This window comes from Neopelma chrysocephalum, unplaced genomic scaffold, assembly GCF_003984885.1.
Source record: "Neopelma chrysocephalum unplaced genomic scaffold, ASM398488v2 Primary Assembly neopelma1_94, whole genome shotgun sequence".
Lineage (NCBI taxonomy): Eukaryota > Metazoa > Chordata > Aves > Passeriformes > Pipridae > Neopelma > Neopelma chrysocephalum.
In genome coordinates this window covers 3,080,843-3,107,584 of record NW_020897756.1, presented here as the reverse complement: position 1 = coordinate 3,107,584, position 26,742 = coordinate 3,080,843, and the positions used below count along the sequence as shown (strand labels likewise).

At 44.9% G+C, this 26,742-nt stretch overlaps 1 protein-coding gene across 13 annotated transcripts in view; it reads left to right on the top strand.

The window, feature by feature from the left end:
- The window catches only part of PTPRT (protein tyrosine phosphatase, receptor type T), a 443,814-nt gene extending 420,152 nt beyond the window's left edge, over positions 1–23,662 (top strand). For all 13 annotated transcript variants that reach the window (XM_027693979.1, XM_027693977.1, XM_027693980.1 and 10 more), the window contains 11 exons: positions 95–192; positions 1,832–1,948; positions 3,208–3,362; positions 5,619–5,754; positions 6,986–7,135; positions 11,392–11,565; positions 15,121–15,252; positions 18,865–18,990; positions 20,831–20,994; positions 21,834–21,969; positions 22,672–23,662. In XM_027693979.1, the coding sequence (XP_027549780.1) occupies positions 95–192; positions 1,832–1,948; positions 3,208–3,362; positions 5,619–5,754; positions 6,986–7,135; positions 11,392–11,565; positions 15,121–15,252; positions 18,865–18,990; positions 20,831–20,994; positions 21,834–21,969; positions 22,672–22,725 (1,442 nt within the window). In that variant the 3' untranslated portion in view covers positions 22,726–23,662. The remainder of the gene's footprint in view (positions 1–94; positions 193–1,831; positions 1,949–3,207; positions 3,363–5,618; positions 5,755–6,985; positions 7,136–11,391; positions 11,566–15,120; positions 15,253–18,864; positions 18,991–20,830; positions 20,995–21,833; positions 21,970–22,671) is intronic.
- The last annotated feature ends 3,080 nt before the right edge of the window (positions 23,663–26,742 follow it).

Sequence of the window (26,742 nt, the reverse complement as noted above, 5' to 3'; positions counted from 1 at the left end):
GGGAACAGGCCAATGGCTGGAGAACATCTGGAAAGAATTGTTGGCATTCACTGCACTGCCTTGAGATGTCCTTTTGTCTTCTCTCCTGCCCCAGGGCCGATGCAAGAGACAGTGAAGGATTTCTGGAGGATGATTTGGCAAGAAAACTCCGCAAGCGTTGTCATGGTCACCAACCTGGTGGAAGTGGGCAGGGTAAGGTGCCACTTTCCCAGTGTGTAAAGCCAGACCTGCACTGGGTTTAACATGATGCTGCTGCTCAGTCAAGCTCAGCAGCAAAATGCCTTTTGCTTCCTGTAGTGAGGAAATGAATTCGGCCACTCTGAGTTTTCCCTAAAACGCTGGAGTTTCTAATACTTAACTGCTTCCCTTCTAGGCTAATAAGGATCATGTTCCTGCTGTAAGTCTGGGCTTTGGCAGAGTTACACAAATTTATGCAGGGTCAGAAGCTCTCTCCTTTTCCAGTACAGGAGGAAAAATGTACTTCTGTAATAATTACTCTTTTTCTCTTGATTTCAATACTTCTCTAAAAATCTGGATGGGTGAGGACGTGAGGCTGGTGCTCAAACTATCAAAGGACTTCTTTAATGACAGTCCAAATCCTAAACCCCCACCAGTTCTCTCTCAGGTGGACCAGCAGTCCTTGTGTCAGCACAAGGCAATTTCAAAGCCCACAATGGGAGCAAACATGGATAACTCAAAAGGAGGAGGCTTGACTTTAGGAGATAAGAAGGCAGCATGTCTGGGGTGGCTTTCCCCAAAATATTCTTGCCTCTTTGGTTTAGAGACTTCCTCAGCCAGAAACTGGAGTTCTTAAAATTTTTGTCCTGATGTTTGTCCCTTTCCATTGCTTTGGTACTAAGAAAAAATTAAATTATAGTTTACTCACAGCCATTAGTAATTCAAATATGCTTTCCCTTAGATCTCATGGTTGAATGCCAGCTACTTCTGTTCATTTATTGTTATTTATTATATTTTACCTTTTACTGACAGTTCAGTTTGAAATAAATGCCTCTGTGTAAAAAAAAAACAAAACCCCACAACAAGCCTACATTAATCATATTTAATATTTATAAACCCCTTTCAATTATGACTGGAACTGGAACATGAAACCTGCTTTGCAGCAGCTAATTGCTTCAGCTTTTAGGTGCTATTCCACTCTTTCATGCTAGAGCATTTAATAACCTGATAGTCTTTGTTAGCCTAAATATCCCTTCTGGAGCTTCACAGCCTTGGCTTTTATTTCTAGTGTGTTAGTTTTGCACATGGCTTTCAGAACTGGCTAAGCTGGGATATGTTTACCTGCTCAGGAGATTTCCTTCTTGAGCCTTAGCTGAGGCCTGTCACAGCTGGTAAAATGCCAAGTTTGTGTCCACATCTGATAGAAAAAGCTCAGAGCCAAACAAATTTAATGTATCTACAAGTATCCCACAATCCCCATGAGCTGAAATTCTTTGGCTAAACAGAGAGTTCAGAATTACAGAGCAGGAGCACAGACTTTTCTCAGAGGGGGCAGTGGCAGTGACTGCCAGGTACATCTGATCTATGGGCAGGATATGTATGGAAATTCAAGGAAGACTATCTGAAAGAAGAGCTAAATGCATCCTTTGCATTTTTATTGACAACAGAGCAAATTTAAAAAAAAATCCTCCCTGTGGCTTCTATATCTGGTAAAGGAATTTTGATCTGATTTATACAGTTAATTTTGACAAGGTCTGTGCATCAGAAGAAAGCTCGATTTGCGTTGGCTTCAGCTTGGAAGTGGAGGAAAATGTAGCTCAGCTGTGACTCAAGCTGAGCTTGTTCCTCTCAATATTGTGTTTTTTTCCCCCAGGTGAAGTGTGTTCGATACTGGCCAGATGACACAGAGGTCTATGGAGATATTAAAGTCACATTAATTGAGACAGAACCGTTGGCAGAGTATGTCATACGGACATTCACGGTCCAAAAGGTAAGGAAGTCTTCAGGCAGCTGAAATTTTGATGCAACACTTCATTTGTGTTCAGAAATGGGAACTCTGGGAAACATATCCAGAATGCTCCTGGAGATGGGAGCTGTGACTATTTGGACAGGTTTCACTTCAGAAAACTAAATTTTTTGACAGAGATTCCATTTTTGGACAAATGATTTTACAGGAACATCTTGATGTAGCCACAAAAGTAGAATCCACAGTGCATGAAGTTTAAATGCATCCAAAAGCCAGCAGATAGCTGATGATATGCCAGGAATAATAACTGTCTTGTTTCACAGTGGCAAATGGCAGATGAGAAAAGGTACCAGTTAAACTGGATGCCAGGTAGGGTCCCCTTTGAACAGAAATGAGAATGTAATAAAAGCAAGAGTATAAAAACTATCCCCAAATTGGCACGATTTGGAAGATTTTGTTACTTGTAATTAAAAATTGGAAGCCTAAGTGTCAGAGTATTCCAGGTCTGTCCAAATTACTTTCCAAACACTCAGTAAGTGGTTTTAAACCTTTTCCAAAATTCCTGCTAAATGAACTTCAGCCACGCTGGGAATATTGTTTCAGTTTTCTGATACATCAGTTCCATATTTCATTAAATCACTGAAAAAGTTGGTGAGAAGTGCTGATGCCAAAATCTGGCCGAGTAGAGGACCTGCTGCTGGATTCCACCCACATTTCCTGTATAAGACATCACAGCTGACCAACACTTCAGGGTTACCCTTTGCAGGGCATGTACAAGAGGTGCCAATTGTCACCTACCAAGAACTTCAGCTCACCAGAAAAGCCAAGTGATGGGGTTCAGTACCAGTTTCTGCCCTTTTCCCTGCCAGTGGTGTCTCCAACTGAGAATTTGTTGCAGAAAATCTACCATGTAGTGGGACATTCCTGAGGCTGTTGCTTCAACGCCTCAAACAGTGTTTAAGGGTGACTTCTGGGTGGTTTATGACACTGAGGGAGGTGGATAAACACAACCACGGTGTGCTGGGACTGAGGTCACCCTTGGACATGCCTAATGAGCTGGGTTTGAACTGGGAGCTGGTATCCACCTTCACAGTGCTCACTTCACTGGCAATTGGAGTTCAGCTCAAACAACCTCTGGGAGCAAAAGGCAGGATCAGACACGTGCCTGTGTGCAGTGAGAGCTCAATGTTTGTTGTCCCTCTATGTGAGGGAAGGGAGCAGGGGTCAGAACGTGCCGATTGCAGCCTGATGGAAGAAAAATAGAGGCTGTGTTGTCTCCTCAGAAAGGCTACCATGAGATCCGAGAGATTCGGCAGTTCCACTTCACCAGCTGGCCGGACCACGGCGTCCCCTGCTACGCCACGGGCCTGCTGGGCTTCGTGCGCCAGGTGAAGTTCCTCAACCCCCCCGAGGCAGGACCCATCGTGGTGCACTGCAGGTATGCCAGCCCTCCACCTGAGCCTCTCCTCCCACAGCTCTTTCCATCTCTTTTTTTCCTGTCTGCCGATAACCGACCGCGCCTCCTTTGTTGGAGAGTGTGATTTGTGGGTCTCGCCAGCAAACAAAGGGAAATGTGTTTTTCTTTCCTGAAGTGGCAGCTTTGGAGCCAAGCTGGTGTGAGTTGGAGATGATGGAAGTAGGACAGAGAGGGCCTTTTAAATGTAGAAGACCCCCTGGTGTCCTGTACTCTGTTAAAGGCTCATAGCAGAGCTGGGAAAGTGGTAAATATCTGGGACAGCCATTCCAGGCTCGACAAACCCCGTGTGGCAGAAGGGACAATGCCGACAAAAAAAAGGGAATTTTAAAGCAGCTTTGCTTCTCTGTACCCACAAGTGCTGCAGCTCAGCTTTGTACCACCATCAAAGGTCTTCTCTGGTCTAGTAAAAGGTGTCCCTGCCCACAGCAGGGGAGCTGGAACAAGATGATCTTTAAGGTCCCTTCCAACACAAACCATTCTATGATTTTGTGATCTGAAATGTTAGTCTGGCTGCCAGCCCTTGGGCACCTTGGCTTTCTTAAAGCCCGGGAAGCTGGAATGGGAATGTCAGGCTAAAAACCTGCCCAGTGCCTTTCAGCTGGTGAATGAGAGGAGTTAAGTGACTTCAAGTGCAAGGAGAGACATCCCTATGAAACCAGAGTTTGGGTTTGTAGCAGCAGTTACATCTGCAGGGCACAGGGCATGTGTGATCTAAAGAAGACATGGCTGGAGTAGAAGCCTGAAGAGCAGGGCTGGCTGTCCCAAAATCTCACCCCTAATCAATCCACAGGGAATTACCACTAATTCCCACACTGTGTCTTGAGAAAGAGAGAGAGACAGAGCACATCCCACGACTATTTTAAAAAGGAAAATCAATTAAATCTTATCTTTTTAAAACAGTTGTGGTTTGGGTGGGTGTTTTATTTGGTTGGAGTGGTTTTTTTAGCAAGCAATTAGTCAGTTTTATAATCAAATACAGCAAAGCCTGAGGAGCTGGCAGAAGGGACTCATTTAGAGCTCAGGGTCTGAGTTTGCTACCCTGGTGCCATGACATGCCTTGGAAGGTGTCTCAGCCTGATTCATTGTCACCAAGAAAGCAAGGAGAGATTTTTCACCCTTCCCATTTTAATGAATAAATGCCATTTCCTCTGTGTTATTTATCTGCTTTTGAATTTTAATGACTTGCTTTAAGTGGTAATTACCAAATTCTCCCCACCGATTCCTGGCTGGATAATATCACTGTTCGATATTTATGAAGTGCCAGGATCCTCTAAATATAGAAATGTTATAACTATTTGTTAAATTTCTGAAAAGCTGAGAGATAAAGGGAGAGGAAATGCCACTTATTCATTAAAATTCTGCAAATGAAAAATATCGTCTCTCTATTCAGCCGTTGATTAATCTGGTCCATTAATTTATGGTCATTCATATCTCCTTGCTTTTGGCTCTGCTGGAGTTTTCAGGCAGCTGAAGTTTCCCTGATTTGAGCAGAGTTTTCCTCCTTCCTTGGGAGCAGTGTGAAGAGGCGTTCTCCTCTCTCTATCCTTCACACCTAAGCAGCTTGGATGGTTTCCCGGGAGGGAAGGAGGACACGATGACAACACAGTTTTGCAGGAGATGGCCCAGTTCTCACAAGCAGCAGGGAGCTCTGAATTGGAGGGTTTGAGTAGCCTTGAGCTCCTTTCTCTGTGATTTTACAATCTGTGACTTGAGATCACCCTCCTCAGGACCCAAACTCCTCCGGATTAAAAAGGGGAAGGGAGTGTTTGACGTGGAAGAGTGAGCCCCTTTCATCATGCCCACTGGAGTAAAGGTGTGCATGCCTTTTAAAGAGTCCCATGGAAGAAAATCTCTGGAATTTTGCCTGTTTGCAACCTGGAGGCTGCTCTTCCACATCCTGTGTGGTGAGAGGGGTGCAAGTGAGCAGACCTGTAAAATCGTAATGATTATTTACACAATTTTTTCTTGCTGTTGAATAACACAAAGCTTTTCTTTCTGCTGCCTAGATCCGTTTCCCTTTCAACAAACTTTATTTCACCTCATTCCCTTGAATCCCAAGCTGATTTAGCTACACAGAAAAATGAACTCAACGGGGAGCGGGAGCAGCTCCCAGGAGAAGACAGCTGTGTGTGTGCTGCTGTTATTGTCTCCTCCACAGAGCCCTGCTTCTCCATGCTCCCTTGGTCACCCAGAGCCTCCTGGTTTTCTCTTTTCCAGTGCTGGGGCAGGGAGGACAGGCTGCTTTATTGCCATTGACATCATGCTCGACATGGCAGAGAACGAGGGCGTGGTGGACATCTTTAACTGCGTGCGGGAGCTGCGGTCCCAGAGGGTCAACTTGGTGCAGACAGAGGTGAGTGCCAGCAGCTCTCCCCTTCCAAGGTGCTGCTTTTCTGTCGGCTTCTCCGCTCAACAGCCACCCAGCAATTCATTAAGTCAACACTTGCTCTGTGCTGTGATTATGCAGAACTTTCAGAGGCTGAACATGCCCCCAGATGTGCATCAAATCACGTTCACTGGCAGCTACTCGGGGCCTCCCAGACAGGAGGGCAAACCTTCAAAGTTTAGGTCTGTGCATTGCTGATTAATTTTATTCTCGTAGTAGGAAAAAAGAGCTCCTGGATCCTCTCATGACTCATTCATAGGCACACTGCAGGCTCCAGTAGTACCTCATGTACATCAGTTGGAGCTAAACAAAGAAAACATCCTTGATTCCAGCTCTGGGTGCTGATTAAGCAAGCTCTGCTCCATCGTGTAGTGTCTGGCAGCTGCACAGATTCTGTGGAACTGTGCTCCTGCTGCACAAGTTTTATGTGTGTCCTTTAATGCCTTCCCCTCCTGAGGGACAGGACAATAGCCTGGAACAGAGAAGGGCTGTTAACTTGGTTGGAATTTCCATATTTACTTCAGGGCAAGAGCTTTACCCAGAATACCAGGAGTCCAGGATTCTGGAGACATAAATGGAGGTGACCTGTTAGGACAGTTGTTTTTGTACAGTTGTGCCAGGGGAGGTTTAGATGGAAAATTAAGGAAAATTTCTTCACCAAAGGATTGTCAAGCCCTGGAACAGGCTGTGCAGGGACAGATGTGGTGGAGTTCCCATCCCTGGCGGGATTTAACAGACGTGTTGATGTGGTACTTGGGGACGTGATTTAGTGATGGGCTTGGCAGTGCTGGGTGATGGTTGGACTTGATGACCTTAGAGGTCTTTTCCAACCTAAACAATTCTGTGATTCTCTGATATTATCAGAAGCCCATTCCTGACCATTGCCTCACAATTATGGACAGAAAGGCTTTACACCCTGATTTCCTCCTCAGCCCACCCCCATTGTGTCCCCATGTTCCTGAGAGTGGCAACTTCCCATTTTACTTGTAAATTTGAAGTGAATACATGAGACCTCACATCCAGTGATGGATGAAATATGCTCACAAAGCTGTCACATAGCACACTCTGTAATTTGTCTCCACGTGAAACAGAGCCAAATATGCATATTGGGCATGATTTAAGGGGGGAAAAAAAGTGTGATATTTCATGATCTGTATTCTAAATATGATTTTAACATCTCATCCCCTCTCGTGTGCAGGAGCAGTATGTGTTTGTCCATGATGCCATTTTGGAGGCGTGTCTCTGTGGCAACACGGCCATTCCAGTTTGTGAGTTCAGATCCATCTATTACAACATCAGCAGACTGGATCCACAGACCAATTCCAGCCAGATAAAAGATGAGTTTCAGGTAATTTGATATGTCACTGCAGTTGGTGTATAGAAGGTGTTTAATCACTTTCTGTGTGTTATTTTACAATTTCCAGCAGAGCAGAGAAAGGGGACACTGAGCCAAGGTCTGATTTCAGATGATTTTTGTTATTACTCCTGGATCAGGCAGAGGTTTGCTTTTGAGCACGGATTTTTCACCCTTTGGCAAGGAAAAAAATTTCCCTGTAACTTCAGTAGAGCAAGGGTACTGATTCTCACACATAATATTGTACTTCTAATTTCAGCAAATACTCTGTTGTTCATTTTCTTCTGTAATTTATGCAGAAACATTTATGCCTCAAGGTAGCTTATTATCCATTCTTTTGGCTCATATGCTGCTCCCAAGTCTTGACAATCAACTTGTTGACAACAGAGGAGAGAGGGAGCTCAGTGAGCATTATTTTGGCTATTATTAGTTCTCAATGAACTGAATCTCTCAGTTCACTGCAGGTGTTTTGCCAAGTACCTGGTGATGAGACCCAAAATGATGTACAGTAAAACTCACAAGTGCTGAATTAGTGGGGGCAAGCAAGGAAATGGGGGCCCCTCCACCGTTTGCTGTCACTGTTGCTTATCCTACCCTGATAAATTGGGACACTCAAGCCATGAGCCCTGTGCAGTTGTTCCTCTCCCACAGTGGAGAACTCACCCTGCAGAACACTGAACTAAGTTTTCCAGTCTTTTTCCCCATTCCTGTGAGGGTGGTGAGACCCTGGCATAGGTTGAACCAAGAAGTTGTGGATGCTCCATCCCTGGAAGTGTTTAAGGCCAGACTGGATGGGACTTAGAGCAACCTGGTCTAGTTGAAAGTGTCCCTGCTCATGACTTTAAGATGATCCAGTCCAAACCATTCTGAGATTTTATGATTTTCAGCAAACACCAATATATGGAAAAAAAATGTGTGGGAAATTTGTGGGAAATATTTATGGGAAATTTTGGGGAAAAATTTGTGGGAAAGGATGTGGGAAATTTGTTTCAAGGTGAATTTGGCGGTAAGGAGAGAGACCTCTACTATTTGTTAAAGCCACTTGCAGTAAGCAATAAAAAGATGAAGCTTTCTTTCATTGTAGTAAATTCCCACCCCATTTCCCAGGAAAGTATCTTTTCCAGCAAGAAAATGTCTTCTGGGAGCCCCAAAGTGAGTCAGAGGCCTCTTTTCCTCCCTCTCTATGCAGAGGGAGAATGTGTGTTTTTTTTATCTGAAGCCTTGCAGGGAATCATCAGGGTTGGTGTAGTGAGATAAAGAAAGCGGATCCCAACTGATGACAGTTCAATTAAAAAAAGGTCTGGTTTTATCAAGGCACAGCAGATCTATGAAAGTGTTTCTGGTTCTCAATGCTTGGCATGAAGGAGCCAAAGCCGAACTTCATCAAAGGCTGTTACGCCACTGAAAAAAAAAATAGTCCTCACTTGCTGGGTGTATTTTGTCATGATATGAGACAAGATTTGTCACCTCTGCGCTTGTTCTTTTGAGCTGCCAGGGACTGGCAGCTCCTGTGGGAAGGAAATGCTCTTTGCAAATGTACTTTGCATAAGAGGTTCGGTGTCTGTCTGGTTGTAGGATCTATTTTTACAGGATCTTGGCTCAGAGCATGCTTCAGCCCTAATTGTCTGGGTTTAATGCAGAAGCTGGTATCTTTGCTGCAATCTCTGTGAACCAGCTGATCTAACTGTAGATCTGGGGATGCAGTTGGTATTGTTTAGGTCCCACTGGCCCTCAGGTAAGGCAGGTTGTATTTCTCATGCACTACATGTTGTCCGAACACACAAAAGCTTGTTCTGGAGAGTTTTTGTAATCTGAGTCAGTACAGAAACAAGGGAGAGAGGGGAAGGGTGTAAAATAGACACTCTAACAAGTCCACCTGCCTGATTATCTACACTGTCAGAGATCTGAGATTTCATGGTTTTTCCCCATCCAACCTGCCTTCCACCTCCAGATAAGGGCCTTGCTGTAGAACCTGCAGAATTTATAGCAACTAGATCATTTCAAATCCTACACTTTGACACGTTTTTTATCTCAGATTGTTTGTCCCTACTCTTTTCTCCACCCATAACCTCTCTGTAGCAGAAGTCAAGCCCTTTGTAAGATTTCTTCTTGGCCCCTAAATATTTTGTGTTCCTCTGGTTGCAAAGAGTTCACTGTATTACTCCATGGGCTTTGCTCAGGAAGAGAACAAATAACAAAAGAAAGTAGAATGACATCAGATAGCCACTGATCTACCACCACTTACGTGCTGGTGTTAAGATGTGTTTGCTTTGATTTGCTATTTTTGATCCCTGCTGACCAACCAGGACTGGTTTGTCAGGAGGCCTCCACAACAGAAAACACAGAAGAAAAATATATTTAAAGAAATACAGTTTGTCAAGCTGTGGAAAAGACAGATAACAGAAAAAGACTTGACAGCAAGACCCCAGAGATTAGGTATGACTATGTAAGTGAAGCATCCTCTGTGTCACTCCAAAAGGAAAGTAGCAATCTAAATAATGTATGAAACAAATAGGCTTGCCTGTTAAAAAGAAGAAAAAATATATTTTCTCTTAGATTTTTGTGTGCATTGCTAAGATAAATCAGTAGTTTGACTAGAGGAGTCACAGGAGGATTTGAACCCAGTCTGACCTGCTGGGTGAGACAATACTCAGGGTACACCTGCACAGGACCCTCTTGCAGAGGGAGAAGGATGAGAGCTTCCAGCCTAGGGAGGGGAGAAACAGGAGGAGTGAGGAGCTCAAAGCTGCAGCTTGCCTCTGTGACAGCTATTTCCAGCTTCTGGGAAAGAAAAGAAATATTGTCTGACTGCTCTGGGGTTTTAGAGCTGGATGTGGCTGGGAGGTGTGTGGTTCCCTCAATTACTGCAAATGTACAAAAGCAACAAGCTCCTTGGCGCGCCTTTGTTTTACCCTTCTCTGGGATCCCAAAATCTGCGAGTGGAAGTGCATTAAAATAATCGTATTTTGCATAAGGCATTGTTGCCTAAAAGACCATGGAGAAAAAGACTCCAGGCCAATTAAGTGTAGGAGATAAGATAAAGAGAGCAGGTCCTTTAATGAGTTCGTAGGCCTAAAGGAATACACACCGTGCCCCTGCTCAGACAGTGCTTCTATGATTTTATAATAAGGTCCATCCAATCCCAATTTGTCCACCTCCCAGTTCTGCCCTGTTCTGACCTCCAGCCCCTTCAGGAATTGAGTCTGGAGGCATTTGAGACCCCTTCTTCCTCATATTCATCTTCTTCACAGCACATACAGTCCTTGGAGTTCCTCCGAAGTTCTGGACTTGAAGGTCGCTGTGTCTGTGTGATATCTTCTGGTCCAGGCCTTAAAGTGTTTTTCTACAATTCTACCTTGAAAAGAAGACTAAACATGCTAACAGAATTTTGAGGGATTGATATGAGATGAGGTAGTAGGGTTGGGTATTTGTAAACATTATGCTGCAGGGTAAGGGATATAATACAGCTACATTAAAATCTACATTCACTACTGTGCTGGTTTAAAGGTAAACTGGCAGGGGAAATGAACCCAACTCAAAAAGAGAGATTATAAGTCAGAATAACAATTTAATAAAATAATACAATAAGTACAATTATACAGACAAACAATTGGTTTTAACCCACAAAACCCAAATGTATAACCCAGCACCCTGGGGCATTAACAGAGTGATGTTCGTTGGCCCCCCTTAGTCCAGAGTAAAAGGAGAGGGAAAACCTGTTGGTGAGAGTGCTGGTGCAGTCTGGGCAAGAGTGGTGGTTGCAGTCTGGTTGAGAGTGGTGATCTGCAGTCTTCCTCTGGATCCCACGAATGGTTAAAAAAGTTCCAAGACTCCAAGATTATATATCCTCCAGTTCAGGCAGGAATGCCCAGTACCTCCCTCAGGGCAGGGAGTTCCTCACTGGGTGTGAGGACAGGAGCATCCTCCTGTCTCTCAGGCCTCTTAACACCCAGTTTATAGCCTGAGGAGTCAGGCTGCTCTGGGCAGAGGGTGTAAATGGTCTATTGATAACAGTTTCTGGGCAATGGCATGGAAGGCTATAGAATATACAGTTTTGGGTTACACCCATACAGTGATGAACTGGTCCCAGCTGTTCCAACTAGGACAGCTACACATCTACTTCTAAAATCTATAAAAATTAAAAATCAAAAAAGCTCTGAGGCATCACATCCTTCTTGGGAGTAAATGCCAAGGCACTCAGCCTGTTTCTGTCTCTCTCTGTCCCCCCCTTTCTCCCCGGGCCCTGGCAGACCCTGAACATCGTGACGCCGCGGGTGCGGCCGGAGGATTGCAGCATCGGGCTCCTGCCCCGCAACCACGACAAGAACCGCTGCATGGACGTGCTGCCCCTGGACCGCTGCCTGCCCTTCCTCATCTCCGTGGATGGGGAGTCCAGCAACTACATCAATGCTACCCTCATGGATGTAAGAACCGCCCCGGCCCCGCCGGGCTCGGGCTTTGTTGCTTCTCGGGATAATTTTCTGGGAGAAAGGGATGGGAAGCAAAAAACTGTTTACCTCTAATTTCTGGTCTTGCCTGCGGGAGCTGAGGAAAAAAAACTCCAGAGCAGTTTAATTGAGGATGAGATAAGAAAAGGGTTTAATTTGTGCCTAGGCATAAAGATTACATGACGCGCCCTGGCCGTGTACAGGTGTTACAATTTATAATATTGTCTGTCCAATCCCAAGTGTTTCCACCCCATAACTTTTGCCCTGGTCCACCCCCGTCCCACCCCCTTGGAATTGGGGCTGGGGGCTTTTTGAGACCACTTCTTCATCATCTTCATCTTCTTCAGAGCACAAAGGGTACACGGCCACCCAGTTCTTGACTGTACTTTTGCGGTTCAGGCCAAGGCACAAGTGTTCTTAAACAAAAGGGCCTACTCTGAAAGAGAGACTAAACATTTTCTACTGGAATTCAGGGGATATTGATATGGGAGCATGGAATGGGGTATGTAGGGGTTGAGGAATGTGTAAACTACTGTGCTAAAGGGTAAAGGAATAAGGGCTGCTGCTTCTAAAATCTACTTCTACTGTATAACTACTTATAAAGCTTATAAAAATTAGAAAAACCAAAAAACTAGAAGAATCTTAAGGCATCACTGGGTCTGGCGTCTCCAAACACGAATTTCCTCTTCTTACCAGAAATGGAAGTATTTAAGAAGAGGCTGGATGTGGTGCTGTGGTCTAGTAGATGAGGTGGTGTTGGGTCAAAGGTTGGACTCGATGATCTCAGAGGTCTTTTCCAACCTGGTTGATTCTGTGGTTCTGTATAATCTAGACTGTGATTATCACACACACTCATTCTGCATCACACTGGTAGAAATTTTTTTGCTAAGGAGCTCCTGAGCTTGCAGTCTGAGGTTGGATCATAGAGAGACACAAAGAAGTGGTGGCACAGCTCTTCCCATACACTGGGTTTTGCAAACGTTGGGAAGAGAAATGTTTGCCAGCTCAGCTCTTTGGAAAGAATAATTTGCAGTGTGGAGCAAGTGATTGATTAGAGCTTGTGCAGTTAAGAATGTGGGACTGCAGGGATCAGATGTGCAAAATATTTTCAGGCTGAAGGGCATGAGTTGAGCTGATGTGACTCTGTCTGAAGGCATTTTCCCTTGCTTTGTTTATAGGCTCAAATCTCCCAGCACAGGTCATCTGTGGAGGGTGAATTATGTTGATGGTTTCTTTTTGCTGTGGTGCCTTTGGACAGAGATGTCTTTAAAGCCACTAATTATTGCAGTTGGAGTATGGGTAAATATGATCCAGGGTGAAATGTCATCATTTTTTCCCCAGCAATGTCAGGATCAGTCCTTTTTAATTTTGTCTGCTCTTCAGTCTTTGGGAAACAGTGATACTACTGCATTTAAGAGGTTCAGTCAAATGGTCACAGAATTTATTTTAGATTTTTTCAGAAAGATTGTGATGTTTTCGTTACAAACACGCCTAAGGAAACTTTTTTGGTTTTTAAGTGTGTTTTGTGCTTTTGCAACCTGAAGAAGCACCATCTATTCTTCTCTGGTTTCCTAGGGACTGGAAATGTTTGCACATTTCAGCCCTCATTACTTCCAATCACTTTGCTGATATTTGTATCCTTCCCCACAAAATTTGTATGAATTAATTTTTTTTTTTTTAGTACAAAGTAATTTTTCACCTGTCATAGAAATTCAGCCACTATGATGTTCTTTGGCTCTCCTCTATCCTTTCAAAGAGGAATCAGCAAATTTTTGGGAACAGCCAAAATCCCACATTTTCACAGCTGTTCCTGTTGAGGACAGACCTTGCAAATCGTTTTTTTTCCCAGTAGCTTCATGTCTGAAGTCTTGGACTGAACATGAACTCTTAGAGGAGACCATCCATCCCATATTGCCTTGAACCATTGTCAGTTCTGTCATTGTGTGAGGACAGGCACGTGCTGGGGAACTCCTGACAGCACAGTCCCAGTGCTGATCATTTTATTTACAGATTTCTCATGTTTATCTCTGGTTTTAAACTTCTCCCCGAATCTTGTTTGACTTGCTTGGTGTATTACGTGAAAGCTGTGATGGAAGAAGTGGTGGAGCAGGAAGGGGAATGGTTCACCTGGGATGGGTTACAGCCTATGTGTGGAAGCATGAATTGTCTCAGGAGGGCCATCTGTCAGCCAAAATTAACCTTAGGCACAGAAACCCATTTGAACCTTCCCTCAGGGCATGAAGCCCTGGGCTCATGCTACAACTGAGCTGGGACTGTCTCAGGCAAAGTTAAAAACCAGCCTCTTCTGCCTTGAGTTAGCTTTTGGGAATACAACCAAAGGGCTCCTGCTCCCCACGGAGGGGAGGAATTCTCCCCCAGCAGATTTAGAGACTCCTCACCTTTCCTCTTCCTGTCCTCTGTCCCTTTCCAGTGAACAGACCTTGGGATCTTCCTGTGAGAATCACTGGAAAGCCAGGTCTGCATCTGCAAAATGGTTTGTTAAGAAGAAAGGAGAAATACTGTCCCTCACCTTCCCCTAAGACAAGCTGGGGCAAAGTGTGCACAGCACCTTCTCCCCCTCCCAGAAAGGTCTGCTCAGCACTTCCACCCACATCTGACTCATGTGGAGGAGGAAAAGCAACCCCCCCCAACAATGGCCAGCTTAATACTTCGGGATTTTATTTGTTTCTTTGCTATAAGTCCAAAATTTTTTATTCTGTGGGCTTTTTGTTTTGTTTGGTTGTTTTTTTTCCTTTTTCTGCAGAATTAGTGCTCCTTTTGATTGAACTCTGCTTCACAGACGTACAGCACGAAGGCCTGTGCAGTTTCTGGGCTCATTTATGCATTGCCTGCCGTGGCTGGAAGGCAATAAAGTTTTCAGCTTGTTCTTTTTCATCTCAGGGAGCCTCGCAAACATCCATTAACACGGCCCCACAGAGGTCAGGAGCACAGTCCTACCCCTCCGTGCTTAGGGAGACTGAGGTCAGGGGGCCCTTTTGAGGGGAAAGAATAGCATCAGAAATGAAATGCCATTGTCACAGGCTCTGAATATTGTCCCACAAGCTCACAAAGGATGGCTGGGATCCAAACGTGCCACCTCTGTCACACTCCATCCCCAGGCAGCAATGACAGACAGGGCTAATCCCTTCTGGAGTTCCTCGAGGCCATCGCAGCAGAAAGGGAGAGCATTTGCTTCCAGCTGTTTTCTTTCCAATTATTAATATTACTGATAGTAGTAGTAGTAGTAATAGTAGAATTAGTATTATTTGCTGAGTCTCAAAATATAAATAATTGATTTGGGTAATCTCTGCTCCTGTGACACTTCTTTAATGAAATGTCTTCATTGGGAGCAAAAGAATCCCATTATGAGCCGCTCATTCATTGCAGTGAGATAACAAGGAGAGGGATATGTGATTTGTATAATCTGGTTAAATGGCTCAGATTGCCTTGCCAGAGCCTCCTGGGTATAATATTCCTTTGAATAAAAGTTGATTGAATTTTTTTTTTTAACTAATCTTATTCTTTTGTTAGAGCCACAAGCAACCTGCTGCCTTCATTGTAACCCAACACCCTTTGCCCAACACCATCGCAGACTTCTGGAGGCTGGTGTTTGATTACAACTGCTCCTCTGTGGTGATGCTGAATGAGATGGATGCAGCACAGGTGGGTGATTCTTCATCATGTCTGTCATTTAAGTCCCTCCTCAAATCCAAGTGGTTTTCAGAGAGTTTCTGCTGCCATTGTCTTGTGCTCTGTCTCCCCACCCCAATAAAGGAGGGGGAGCTGGAAAGGAATAGGTAATGTTTTGGGGTGTAATGAAAAGTAAGTCCACATGCTTGGCTGCTCCTAAGGCAGCTGATTGTTGCTGCATTTAACAAGGATCATAGAATCATAGAAGGGTTTGGGTTGGAAGGGACCTTAAAGACCATCTCATTCCATCCCCTGCCATGGGCAGGGACACCTTCCACCAGCCCAGGTTGCTCCAAGCTCCGTCCAACCTGGCCTTGGACACTTCCAGGGATCCAGGGGCAGCCACAGCTTCTCTGGGCAACCTGTGCCAGGGCCTCCCCACCCTCACAGGGAAGAATTTCTTCATAACATCTAATCTAAACCTACTCTGTGTCAGTTTGAAGCCATTCCTTCTTGTCCTATCACTCCATACCCTTCTGAAAAGTCTCTCTCCAGCATTCTTGTAAGCTCCTTTTATACACTGAAAGGCTGCTCCCCAAAGCCTTGTCTTCTCCAAACTGAAACATATATAAATATATATTAGATAAATACTTTCATATAAATGTATAAATAAGTTTCATATATATAAAAGTATAAAAAAAATTATATATTTAAAAGTATAAGAAAGTTTTATGTAAGTATTTTATATATTACATAAATACTTTGTGGGTTTGGGCTGAAATTTTTTGCTCCCGAACTCACTTCCTTCCCTTTCCTATTCCCATTCATATTTTTGTCTGTCTTTGGTTCAGAAAAATGTTCCCTGCCACATTCCCAGCGTGCTTCACACTTGCCCCTTCACATGGCATTTCCAGGAGAATGAACCCAAGAGAGCTGAAATAATTTGAAGGATCCTTCCCCTGAGATTTCCAGTGCAATTCTGTAATACTGAGAAGTGTGTTTTGCACAGATTCTCCAGAAGATCACAGTGCTTTGTATTTTTATTTTTTATTATAATTCCATGCCTAAGTTGGTTTTTGGCTGCTAAGCACACCATCATTTTCAGGATTGGAGCCTGCTGGGGAGGAGCTGCTGCCATTCCTCCTGTGCTGGTGTCTCCAGCCACCTTGCTAGTGAGTGGCAGAAGATAACAGCTTTCAAAAAGGCATAATCATGCAATTTGTGTGAAGAGTACATTTGGCATGGCTAATTCACCCATTTACAGCACTTGTTACAGGAGAGGAGAGGAACCCTCAAGTAGCTGGCACTTCATGGATTAATTTTTGATTTGTCTCTTCTCTGTCTTGCCACATTTGAAGGCAGCAAAATTATTGGTCTCTTTTTTTGATGGTGATGGAGAAACCAATCCCCCCATTCCTGGAGGGGATCTTCCATCAGGGTGGGTGCTGTGGGATTCCATTCCCAGCCACGGGGAGATTGGTTCCCTCCAGAGTCCTACCACCCTGTGATCTACCACCCTGAGATCCTCTGCATTTGCTGCTTCCTCTCCAATCTACCCTCCTTGATTCTGCATCTTGGCATTGAACCCAGAGGCAAATTTCATCTTTTTTTTTTTCCTGACACTTCAAAGGAAAACACAGCTTTTTCTGGAAATGACACTCTTTCTCAGACTGGGTTCTTGGAAAACACAAACCTATCAGCCTCAGCCACTGCTCTTCTTGTGACTATCTTTCTGCACAAGGCTTTACTTGCTTTGTTTTTTGCTAGCAAAGTTTTGTTTTTCTGATGTACCCTGTAGGCACAGAAAGGGGGATTTGGCAGTGCAGAAAAGTCACTTTGACAGTTCCTGTGGCACAGGGTCACCAGCTGGAGGCTGCAGCCAGTGCTGGAACACCCAGGTGGCACTGGTGGGAGTTAAGGATGACTTTAAAGTTTGTATGTTATGAGCTATCAGGGCAAGGTGTGACAGTTTGATATCATGGAATCATTTAAGGTGGAAAAGACCTCTGAGACCATTGAGTCCAACTGTTCCCCCAGCACTGCCAAGGCCACCACTAAACCATGTCCCCAAGTGCCACATCTACGCAGCTTTTAAATCCCTCCAGGGATGGGGAGTCCACCACTGCCCTGGGCAGCCTGTTCCAATGTTTAAACACCCTTTTTGTGAGGAAATGTTCCCTAATGTCCAATCTAAACCTCCCCTGGCACAGCTTGAGGCTCTTTTCTCTCCTCCTGGCCCTTGTTCCCTGGGAGCAGAGCCCGACCCCCCCCCAGCTCCCCCCTCCTGTCAGGGGGTTGCAGAGCCAGAAGGTCCCCCCTGAGCCTCCTTTTCTCCAGGCTGAGCCCCCCCAACTCCCTCAGCCCCTCCTGGTGCTCCAGCCCCTTCCCCAGCTCCATTCCCTTCCCTGGACACTCTCCAGCCCCTCAATGTCTTTCATGAAGTGTGGCCATTCACAGACCTGCTCTAGGAAAAGCAGATTTTTTAATATTAAGGAAATGTTTAATCTTTTCTGCTTTCTGCTGCACCTTGAGGTTGTTTCCTGGAGCTCCTGCTCAGCTCACATCTCCTGCCTATTGGACAGATGCTTTGAGAGGAGATCACTAAGCAGCTTGAAAGTCTGAATGAAGAGTAAAGACACCCTTCAAAGGACTTGCTTGTGTGGTCTTGGTTGGCTTGCTTAATCTTGAAAAACTAACAAGGGCAAAGATGCCTAAGATTGTGTGAATATCCCACCCAATTTCAATCCTATATGATCAAAGGAGTGCAGAATTAATGCAGTAGCATTCACACACTTGACGTTGTTTCTGGCAGTGATTGAACTTGAAAAGCTCGAGATCAAGTTCAAATGAGCATCTGGGGGTTTCAAAACTTCTGAAAAATTACACTTAAAAATAGGAAGAAAGAAAAACAGAAAGAAACACAATCTCAGCAGAAACTGCTAATGAGATCTCATGCAAAATATTTTTTCCCCATAATCTATTTCCAGATGGGTTTTGAATACTTACATTGTAATTTGTGTGCATAGGATCTTTTTTGTCCTTTCAGTTCTGTAATATCAGCACAAGTAAAAGACTTCCAACCTGTTTCACAAACTTCAGAGATTCACCCTGAAACCAGAGTTGCTCTTCTTGCTCTCAGAACAAACTAATTCTCCCTGCCCTGCTCACTGGTAGAGTCACAAAGCTAAAAAGTTCATCTCACAGAAAAAAGAAACTCCAGTTTGTTTGAATTAAGATTAATTTTCATGGTGTCTATACTGTTTCCTCATTAACACCAAACCTCTGTGGTTCTTATTAAATTTATCTACAGACACTAATCTTTTAGTGTTCATTTTAAATCTCTACCCCTACAGAAGCTTCATTTGTCAGCCACCTTTTCTACACCTTTAGACTCCAGAATTCAATCAGTTCCAAATTGTGTTCATACAAAAATAAAGGGGAAAAAAGTCGAGGTTCTAAAATACACTTTTTTTTATGTAGTCATGGGATAAAAAGTTTTTACAGCTAGAATGAGATCTCCTGTGAACAAAGACATGTAATACAAGATTGGTGATGGATTTTGAGCTGGTTATAAATTAAAAAAAAAAGACTGAACGTGCATTTCCTTGTTAATAATTAAGATGTTTCTTATCCTGTTTTCTGCAGCTCTGCATGCAGTACTGGCCAGAGAAGACATCCTGTTGTTATGGCCCCATTCAGGTGGAGTTTGTCTCAGCAGACATTGATGAAGACATCATCAACCGGATATTCCGGATCTGCAACATGGCCAGGGTAAGATCCCTGAAACACCACATTCCCCATTTAGTCTCAAAAATGTATTTTGGCAGGAGGAAGAGGCAGAGCCAAGACCTGTGGTTTAGAGATGCTGAATCTCTCACCTAGGAACGAAATTCCACTGCAGCTGCTTCCTTTAATTAACATTTAATCAGTCTGTATTGCTAAAGGACTCTTGGCTGAAAGTAGAAAGTGGATGATATGAGCTGAAAATCTGTATTTAAATGGTGAACATTTTTCTGTGTGTATTTGAGAACAATTTATCACTTAGTAGCCAATATAGAAGCATCAGTATTGTAGGAAATAAAGTGAGGTAGTGTCAGCAGCTCTCCATCTGTCAGCTACTCTGAAGACAGATGCAATGTTTACTGGCTAGACTGGGATTCCCAATTGCCACTGTCTTCCCTATAAATAAGCAAATGCCATTTCTGTAAGCAACTCTTTGTCTGGATCCCTCAGCCCCAGGACTGCTGAAATGATAGAAACAAAGTTTATCTGTGTACTGGGCCTTGGCAATCCAACTTCAGGGCTGCAGTGCAGGATTTTTCTCTCATTAGTTGTTTTCCCAGATTGATTATGTTTCCTTTGTTGTTCCTTTTTCATTTTTTTCTAGTCAGAAATGGAAGCAGGCTCCACAAATTACATTTCCAAGCAGTTTAACACAGTGGTGTCTGTGTGTTCAGAGCCTGTGCAGCAGTTCAGTGGTGGCACTGAAGAGGGGACCTTGTGTCCAGCTGCACAAATTGATTAATCAGTTAGCTCTTAGACATTGTCCTGTATCCCAGGCCAACTCCCTCTGAGCCAGGGAGACCCTTGGAGTCATAAAGCTGGTCAGACTGAGGCTCTGTGACTCTCAGGATGGAGCTGGTCCATGCCATGGCTGGCAGGGTGGGTGCTGTGAACTCACAGCCCTCTGCACCCATCTGTGTTCAGCACCACTGGCCACTGCCAACATCTCTGTGAGGATCCTTTCCCTCCACAGTGCCCAGAGAATTTCTGAGGGCTGCCTTTACTTCTTATGGCACAACTTATTTCCAGCACAGGAGAGAGACATTTGGTCTATTTAATCTGTTCATACAGTCTGATGAAACTTTATTCTGGAAACCAAACAAGGGATCCTAGATCCTGCCTGGCTCTTTAATATCTGAAGTCATATTTTTTATCCAGAGGATGGAAAAGTCCTTGTTTCCACATTGTATCAGGTGCCCAGGGTGGAGGATGTTAACAGAGGGGAAGATGACAGAAGCACAGAAACACAGAATTTACTGGGCTGGAAAAGACCTCAGAGATCATTGAGACCAACCTTTGACCCAACACCACCTTGTCACCCAGACCATGGCACTGATGCCACATCCAGTCTCACCTTAAACACCTCCAGGGATGATGACTCCATCACCTCCCTGGGCAGCCCATTCCAATGGCTGATCACTCCTTTTGTAAAGAATTTCTTCCTAATGTCCAACCTGAACCTCCCCTGGTGCAGCTCAAGGCTGTGCCCTCTTGTCCTACTGCTGGTTCCTGGGATCAGAGCCTGACCCCCACCTGGCTCCCCCCTCCTGTCAGGGAGTTGTAGAGAGTGAGGAGGTCTCCCCTGAACCTCCTCTTCTCCAGACTGAACAACTCCAGCTCCCTCAGCCTCTCCTCACAGCACTTGTGCTCCAGTCCCTTCCCCAGCCTCGTTGCCTTTCTCTGGACACACTCCAGCCCCTCAACACCCTTCCTAAACTGAGTGGCCCAGACCTGGACACAGCACTGGAGGCCGTGTAACCAGTGCTCCCATTACCTGTCCCTGTTCGCCCTGCCCCACTGAGTGTGTGACCCGTGCCCTGTGTTGCAGCCCCAGGACGGCTATCGCATCGTGCAGCACCTGCAGTACATCGGCTGGCCGGCCTACAGGGACACCCCTCCCTCCAAACGCTCCCTGCTCAAGGTGGTCCGGAGGCTGGAGAAGTGGCAGGAGCAGTACGATGGCAGGGATGGCCGGACTGTTGTCCACTGCCTGTAAGTAGGACTGGAAAGTGTCTGTAACCTCACACGGTGCTCTCTGAAGAGCGCTGATCGGGGGTCTGGGATTTTGGTGGTTTGCCAGGCTTCAGCTCGGGAAAGTGAAGTGGAATTATGTTTGTAATGCACTTCAAGTTGAATGTTGTGCTGCATTATAGTATCCTGGCCCAGAGGTTTTGCTGGTTGTGGTGAGGAGTAGCTCAAAAAGCTCTGCTGGGTCCTGTTGTGTGGGTGGGTCTCTGACTGGAGCCCAGGCAGACCCGAAGCAGCACTGCTGTGTGCCCAGCTCTGCCCACAGAGCTGCTCTGAGCACTGAGGAGCAGCACTGCAGTCCCTGGGCTTCCCTGTCCACCACTGCCAGGAATCCCTTAGCCCATCCATCCCTGTCTCCTGCCCTGAAGGTCTCCACTTTCATAGAATCACGGAATGGTTTGGGTTGGAAAGCACCGCGAAGACCACATCACTCCACCCCCTGCCATGGGCAGGGACACCTTCCACTAGCCCAGCTTGCTCAGAGCCCCATCCAGCCTGGCCTTGGACACTTCCAGGGATGGGGCAGCAACAGCTTCTCTGAGCAACCTGTGCCAGGGCCTCCCCACCCTCCCAGGGAACAATTCCTTTCCCAATATGCCCTCTGGCAGTGGGAAGTCGTTCCTCCTTGTCCTGTCACTTCACGCCCTTGTCCAAAGTCCCTCTCCAGCTCTCTTGGAGCTCCTGTAGTTACACAAAAACCCTTGAATGTCCATGACCAGTTACAGACTTCCTTAGTGTCCATGGGGGAGTTGTTCTGTCTGTCCCTCAGCCCTACCAGCTTCCCCTCTCTCCTCTGCCCCCAGGAACGGCGGGGGACGCAGCGGCACCTTCTGTGCCATCTGCAGCGTGTGTGAGATGATCCAACAGCAGAATATCATCGACGTGTTCCACATAGTGAAAACACTACGGAATAACAAATCCAACATGGTGGAGTCACTGGTAAGCTTTTTTTTTCCTGTGTGTTTCCCCTCCCAGCATGTTCCAGGGCCTTTAGGATGGGTAAAAAATTGTCGTGGCTTCGTTCAGGGCGAATCAAAGTGAATGAGAACATGAAGCCATCAGAATTATAATGGCTTCTGTTTTAGCATGTGCAATGAGTCCTCCTGCTTCTCTCTTAGAGCAGAAAGGGTGCTCTGGCAAAATGATGAACACTGCCTCCCATGCCCAGCTGGCTCCAGGAGGTCAGACCCCAAGGAGCTGGCACCATGGCTGTGGGAAGGGGTGGGATCTGTCCTCCTGTCCATGCACACACCCTGTGGTGCTGAATGCTGTGACATGCCTTGAAGCCAGGGAGGGAGAGCAGCCTGAGCCCCAGGCCTTGCTCCCTGCAGCCCAGGAGATTAAACTGTCCTGAATTCAATCATCTCCATCGATCACACGGAGTTCGTGCCTCCAAAGCAACGCGTGGAGGTGAATAATGAATAGCCCATACTGGGGCTGCCTCTTTGAGTGCTTTTCTCTTCCATTGATGATACCATCTCCTAGCAGTGCTTGTTCAGGATCACATAGAAAGGCAATCAATGTTTGCCTGGTCCTGCCAAAGGGAATAAGAAAGAGAGAGGAGGTATTTTGGCTTGTAGAACAAGGCTCTGAAGAATTCACCCATATCCTAATGCCATTTCTTTCTGTTCTCTCTTGCAGGAACAGTATAAATTTGTATATGAGGTTGCACTGGAATACTTGAGTTCCTTTTAGCCCAGAGGAGGGAGGGGACCCTCGGATGTGCCAGACCCCAATCTCTGGCAGGCGCTTCTCCCCTCTCCCACACTGGAAGGCAGTAACAAGTGTGGGAAGGAAAACCTCTCCTTCCTGGAGCAAGAGACTGAGGTTGCACAGACCTCGCTGGAAGGAGGAGACGATGCCTGTGTGTGCTGCTGCCTGCTTTCTATTGGAACATCTACTGCTTCTTAAATAACCTACTGTAAAAATTAGCAAAATGGGAGACAGGCTGAAAGACTGGACTTTCTAATCCCCGCTGACTTCTTCTCTCCTCTTTTGGATTGTATTTTTGCTCTGCTTGCTGCAGAGTGGGGAAGGAATGAAACCCTTAGGAAATTCTCTTTTAAATGTCTCCTTTTTAATTTATAATTTTGTTCTCGAATCCCAGTCTTTTCATTTTTTAATTTCATGCAGCAGTCATTTGGGAAAAATGAGATAGCCATAGGGGATACATGAAATATTTCATTACGGTTTGTCTACCTTATCTCTTCCCTTTTTATTTGTTTTTCCAAATGAAAAGGCCAACACAGAAGAAAAACAACGCTGGAATTCTCTTCCCACACATAGTCCCTTTAAGCATGAAAATAGATGGTGGAGATGAGCAGCTGTTCATGGATTCACTGCCTCCACACAAATGTTTCCTCCCAGTTTCTGCTCCACTCCCAGGGCTGTGCATGAACTGGTTCCATCTCTCTGGTCTGTGTTCCTTTGGGTGCTGGTGAAGCAATGCCACTGATGGGTTTCCCAGCCACTTGAACCTTAAGGTTAAATATTTGCATCAAACAGATTGCATTTTGTCTTGCAACTTTGGTAACTTTGTTACCACATTTTTCAATTATTTTGCTGGGGTGCAGTGTGTCTTTGAAAAAAAAAAAAAACAGGGTATAAAGTATAAAGTAGGTATTATTGCTCATATACTATGTATTACTATTTTTTATTTATTATTTGTATTGCTGTAGAACTTAGGACCCCTAGTCACGACAGGACCCTGCTGAACTAGGCACTGTGCAAACAGAGAGCAAAGAAGGTTCCTGCTCGAGAGTTTAAAAGCTGAAGGTTCTTAAAATTGGGTTTTGGCAAGATTTCCTCGCTATTTCCAGGCCCTACAAGCTTTAAAATGGGAACCCATTGGAGCTGTAAGGAAAGGTGATGTACATACACAGAAACCTGTTCTGACACATGTAAAGAGAAGTGTTAGCCCAGCACAGCAACTTCTCTTCTTAAGCAAAACAGCTTTTGTTTCATCCTGCAAAAATGCCTGTGCAACTCTCCTGCTCCCAAACAAACACCAGATGTGTTTTGCCATGGCTCTGGATCTCGCTCTGATTTCGTAGCAGCTAAGAAATTGCTTTTCTGAAAGAATGTGTTTAAGTAGTTAATCACTAAGGTCTGCAGGGTAATCTTGGAGAAAAAAAAAATAATTGAAAGAACAAGGCCTTACTATAATTAGTATTTGAATTTAGCCATTTATTTATCTGGAGGGTGCTGGATATGAGGTTGCTCTCTGTGTAAATTAGATTCTGGGATGTAGTTTTCTTTAAATTCAGACTTTCTAAAAGATAGGTTGAAGGTAAGAGTTTAAGGAAACTCCACTTTCTTACCGCCCTGTAGTTTTCCACCCTCAGGTAAATGCTCACAGGCTGTGCTGGGAGCTCTGGGCTCTCAATGTGTGACAAGTTCAACACATTTTGCTAGTTCTGTCTGTAAGTTCAAAAGGCTTCACTTCATGATCATTCTTTCTTCAATAGAGGAACCTTTGCCTTGGCAGTGAGGGATGAAAATGAGAGCTGACCAAAGCAGCTCTCAGCTCACACAGGTACCTCACCACAGAGTTTCCATCCCCCAGGAGCTGCACCAGTCCAGGGAAGGTGCTTGGAACTGCAATAATCCTCTTCCTGATAAGCAGATGAAGGGGTTCACAGGATGCTGAACCTCCTAGCCTGGATTCTTTCTAAGGAGCTTTGGATTCTTGGCTTTAATGTCATGAACCACATTCTCCCCGATGTGCTGTAAAGTGTTGGTGAGAACTCCCTCACAGGAGCCTCTGCTCTGCTTCTAGTTGGTCCTTTCTGGTGCCTGCAGGAAATCATGAAATCCCCTTTAGTTCCAAATGGGGCTGTAGGTGGGTGTCTGGCATCTCCTGGGACAGGCTACTGGTTTGAATTGTTGCTTTTTTTTTTTCCTTATGCAACTAAGCAACACAAACAATTCTTCAGGGGAAAAAAAATAGAAGGCAAAGCAAAGCTATGAGATAAAAATGGCCTTATATTGGTGTTTTCATTACAGGTGGCTGGATGGAACAGTGTAGGTCAGGAGTTGGGAGCTATTAGTAAAGCTGAGGGAATTCTGATCCCAGAATGGGACTTTTGAGCAACTGCCCACGTAGGAAGAAGCTACAAGTCAGCAAAGTGTTTGTGACTCTGCTGACTCCAGAAAGCCAGAGGGAATCACTCCCTGTGGATACTATGGAAATATTAATTAGTGTTTAGCATTCTGTTAATTTTACATGGAAACTAGCACAGGGATAGGTCTCCTTCATGATACAGGAGGGGGGAAGACTGATGGAAGCACTGAGAGTGACAGCCAGGATAAAAGGAACAGAGTGGTAAAGAAATAGGGTGAGATGTGAAGTATAGGAGCTAATTCAGGATTAAAAAACGGAAATTAAGCCTGCAGGAAGGATGTGTGCATGGAGAGAAGGAGCTGTGGGTTGAGCAGAGCAGAGCAGCACTTGCAGTGGAGTTGTTTAAGGTCCTGAGGTTGGATTGACTGTGTTTTATGGTATGCAAAATGCTGCTAAAGGGTCAGAAGTCCCTGTATCAGGCTGGTCCACGACAAGTCACGTGCGCTTTTGGCCCACTGCAAAGGCCAGGGGATGTTGGCATAAAGAACAGGGGAAGATGCTAAAGCTAAATTTTACATTTTATAGGAGCTAAATGCAAGTGTTGGTTGCCACAGCCCAGCTGTTAATCACAGCTTGTTCTGTGGCCACTCAGCTGCGTGTCTGAGCCCTCGTGTCCATGTGTGGGAGGGTGCTCAGCGGACACTGGAGATTTTGTTGCCAAACTGTTATAAATTCCTGCAGTTATGGTGCTTTTGGGGGACCAACCCAGCTCCAGTGTGTGTTGTCTCTGGGATATTCCTGCTGTTCCTTGCTGCACAGTGCATATATGCTGAGTGTGAATTAGTGATGAAGGGAATTGCGTGGAAAGAGAGGACGAGCTGGCTTTAAATAACTTTATTACCTTGAAGTTGTTTAAACCCTAGAGAGCACCCCATGGCAGAGCAGGTAATGTGTTTGAAGCAAGATTATGGGTGATGGGTTTGTTTTTGCGGGGAAAGAGAGAAATTATGAGATGAGATAAAGGAGGTTTTCTCACTCCTGGAAGGATTAATAGTCAGGGTGAGCTTTCCAGCCTAAGCATCCCCTGCTGTGGATGGAAAGTGATAATGTGCAGTAGAAAAGGTGAATTCCTCAGTGATTGAATTTTAAGCTGGAAAAATATCATATTGCCCATTCAAATATCCACATTTGAATGGACATAATGAAGATGAAGTTACTCAGTCATCCTTCAGGGGTGAGGGAGCAGTTTATGATAGCACAGGACTGGTGTAAGGTTTGGTCTGAAATACAAGGAACTAGAAATAGGGAAAGAAGGGTGGGTCAGGGGTGACTGTCTCATACAGGGAGTTACTAACATCTGAAATAAGTATGGGATGTAATTGAAGCAGTGAATTCCAGAGCTACCTAAGCTGGCTGCTGGAGAAGAAAGACTCTGAGTTTTCTAGATGGGAGATAAACCAAAACCCCTAAAAGATGCAGTAGGACTTAAGAATCTTTTCTTTTTTTTAGTTTTATGTTTGCTTGGTGGTGGGGTTTGGGTCTGTCTCTCTTTATTAATTAAGATCTGTCCAGGACTGATGTCCTATGCTGGCTCTTTTGTTTTGTTTTGTTTTTTCTTCTTTGAAGGTAAGGTAAAAGGTGTTTGAACT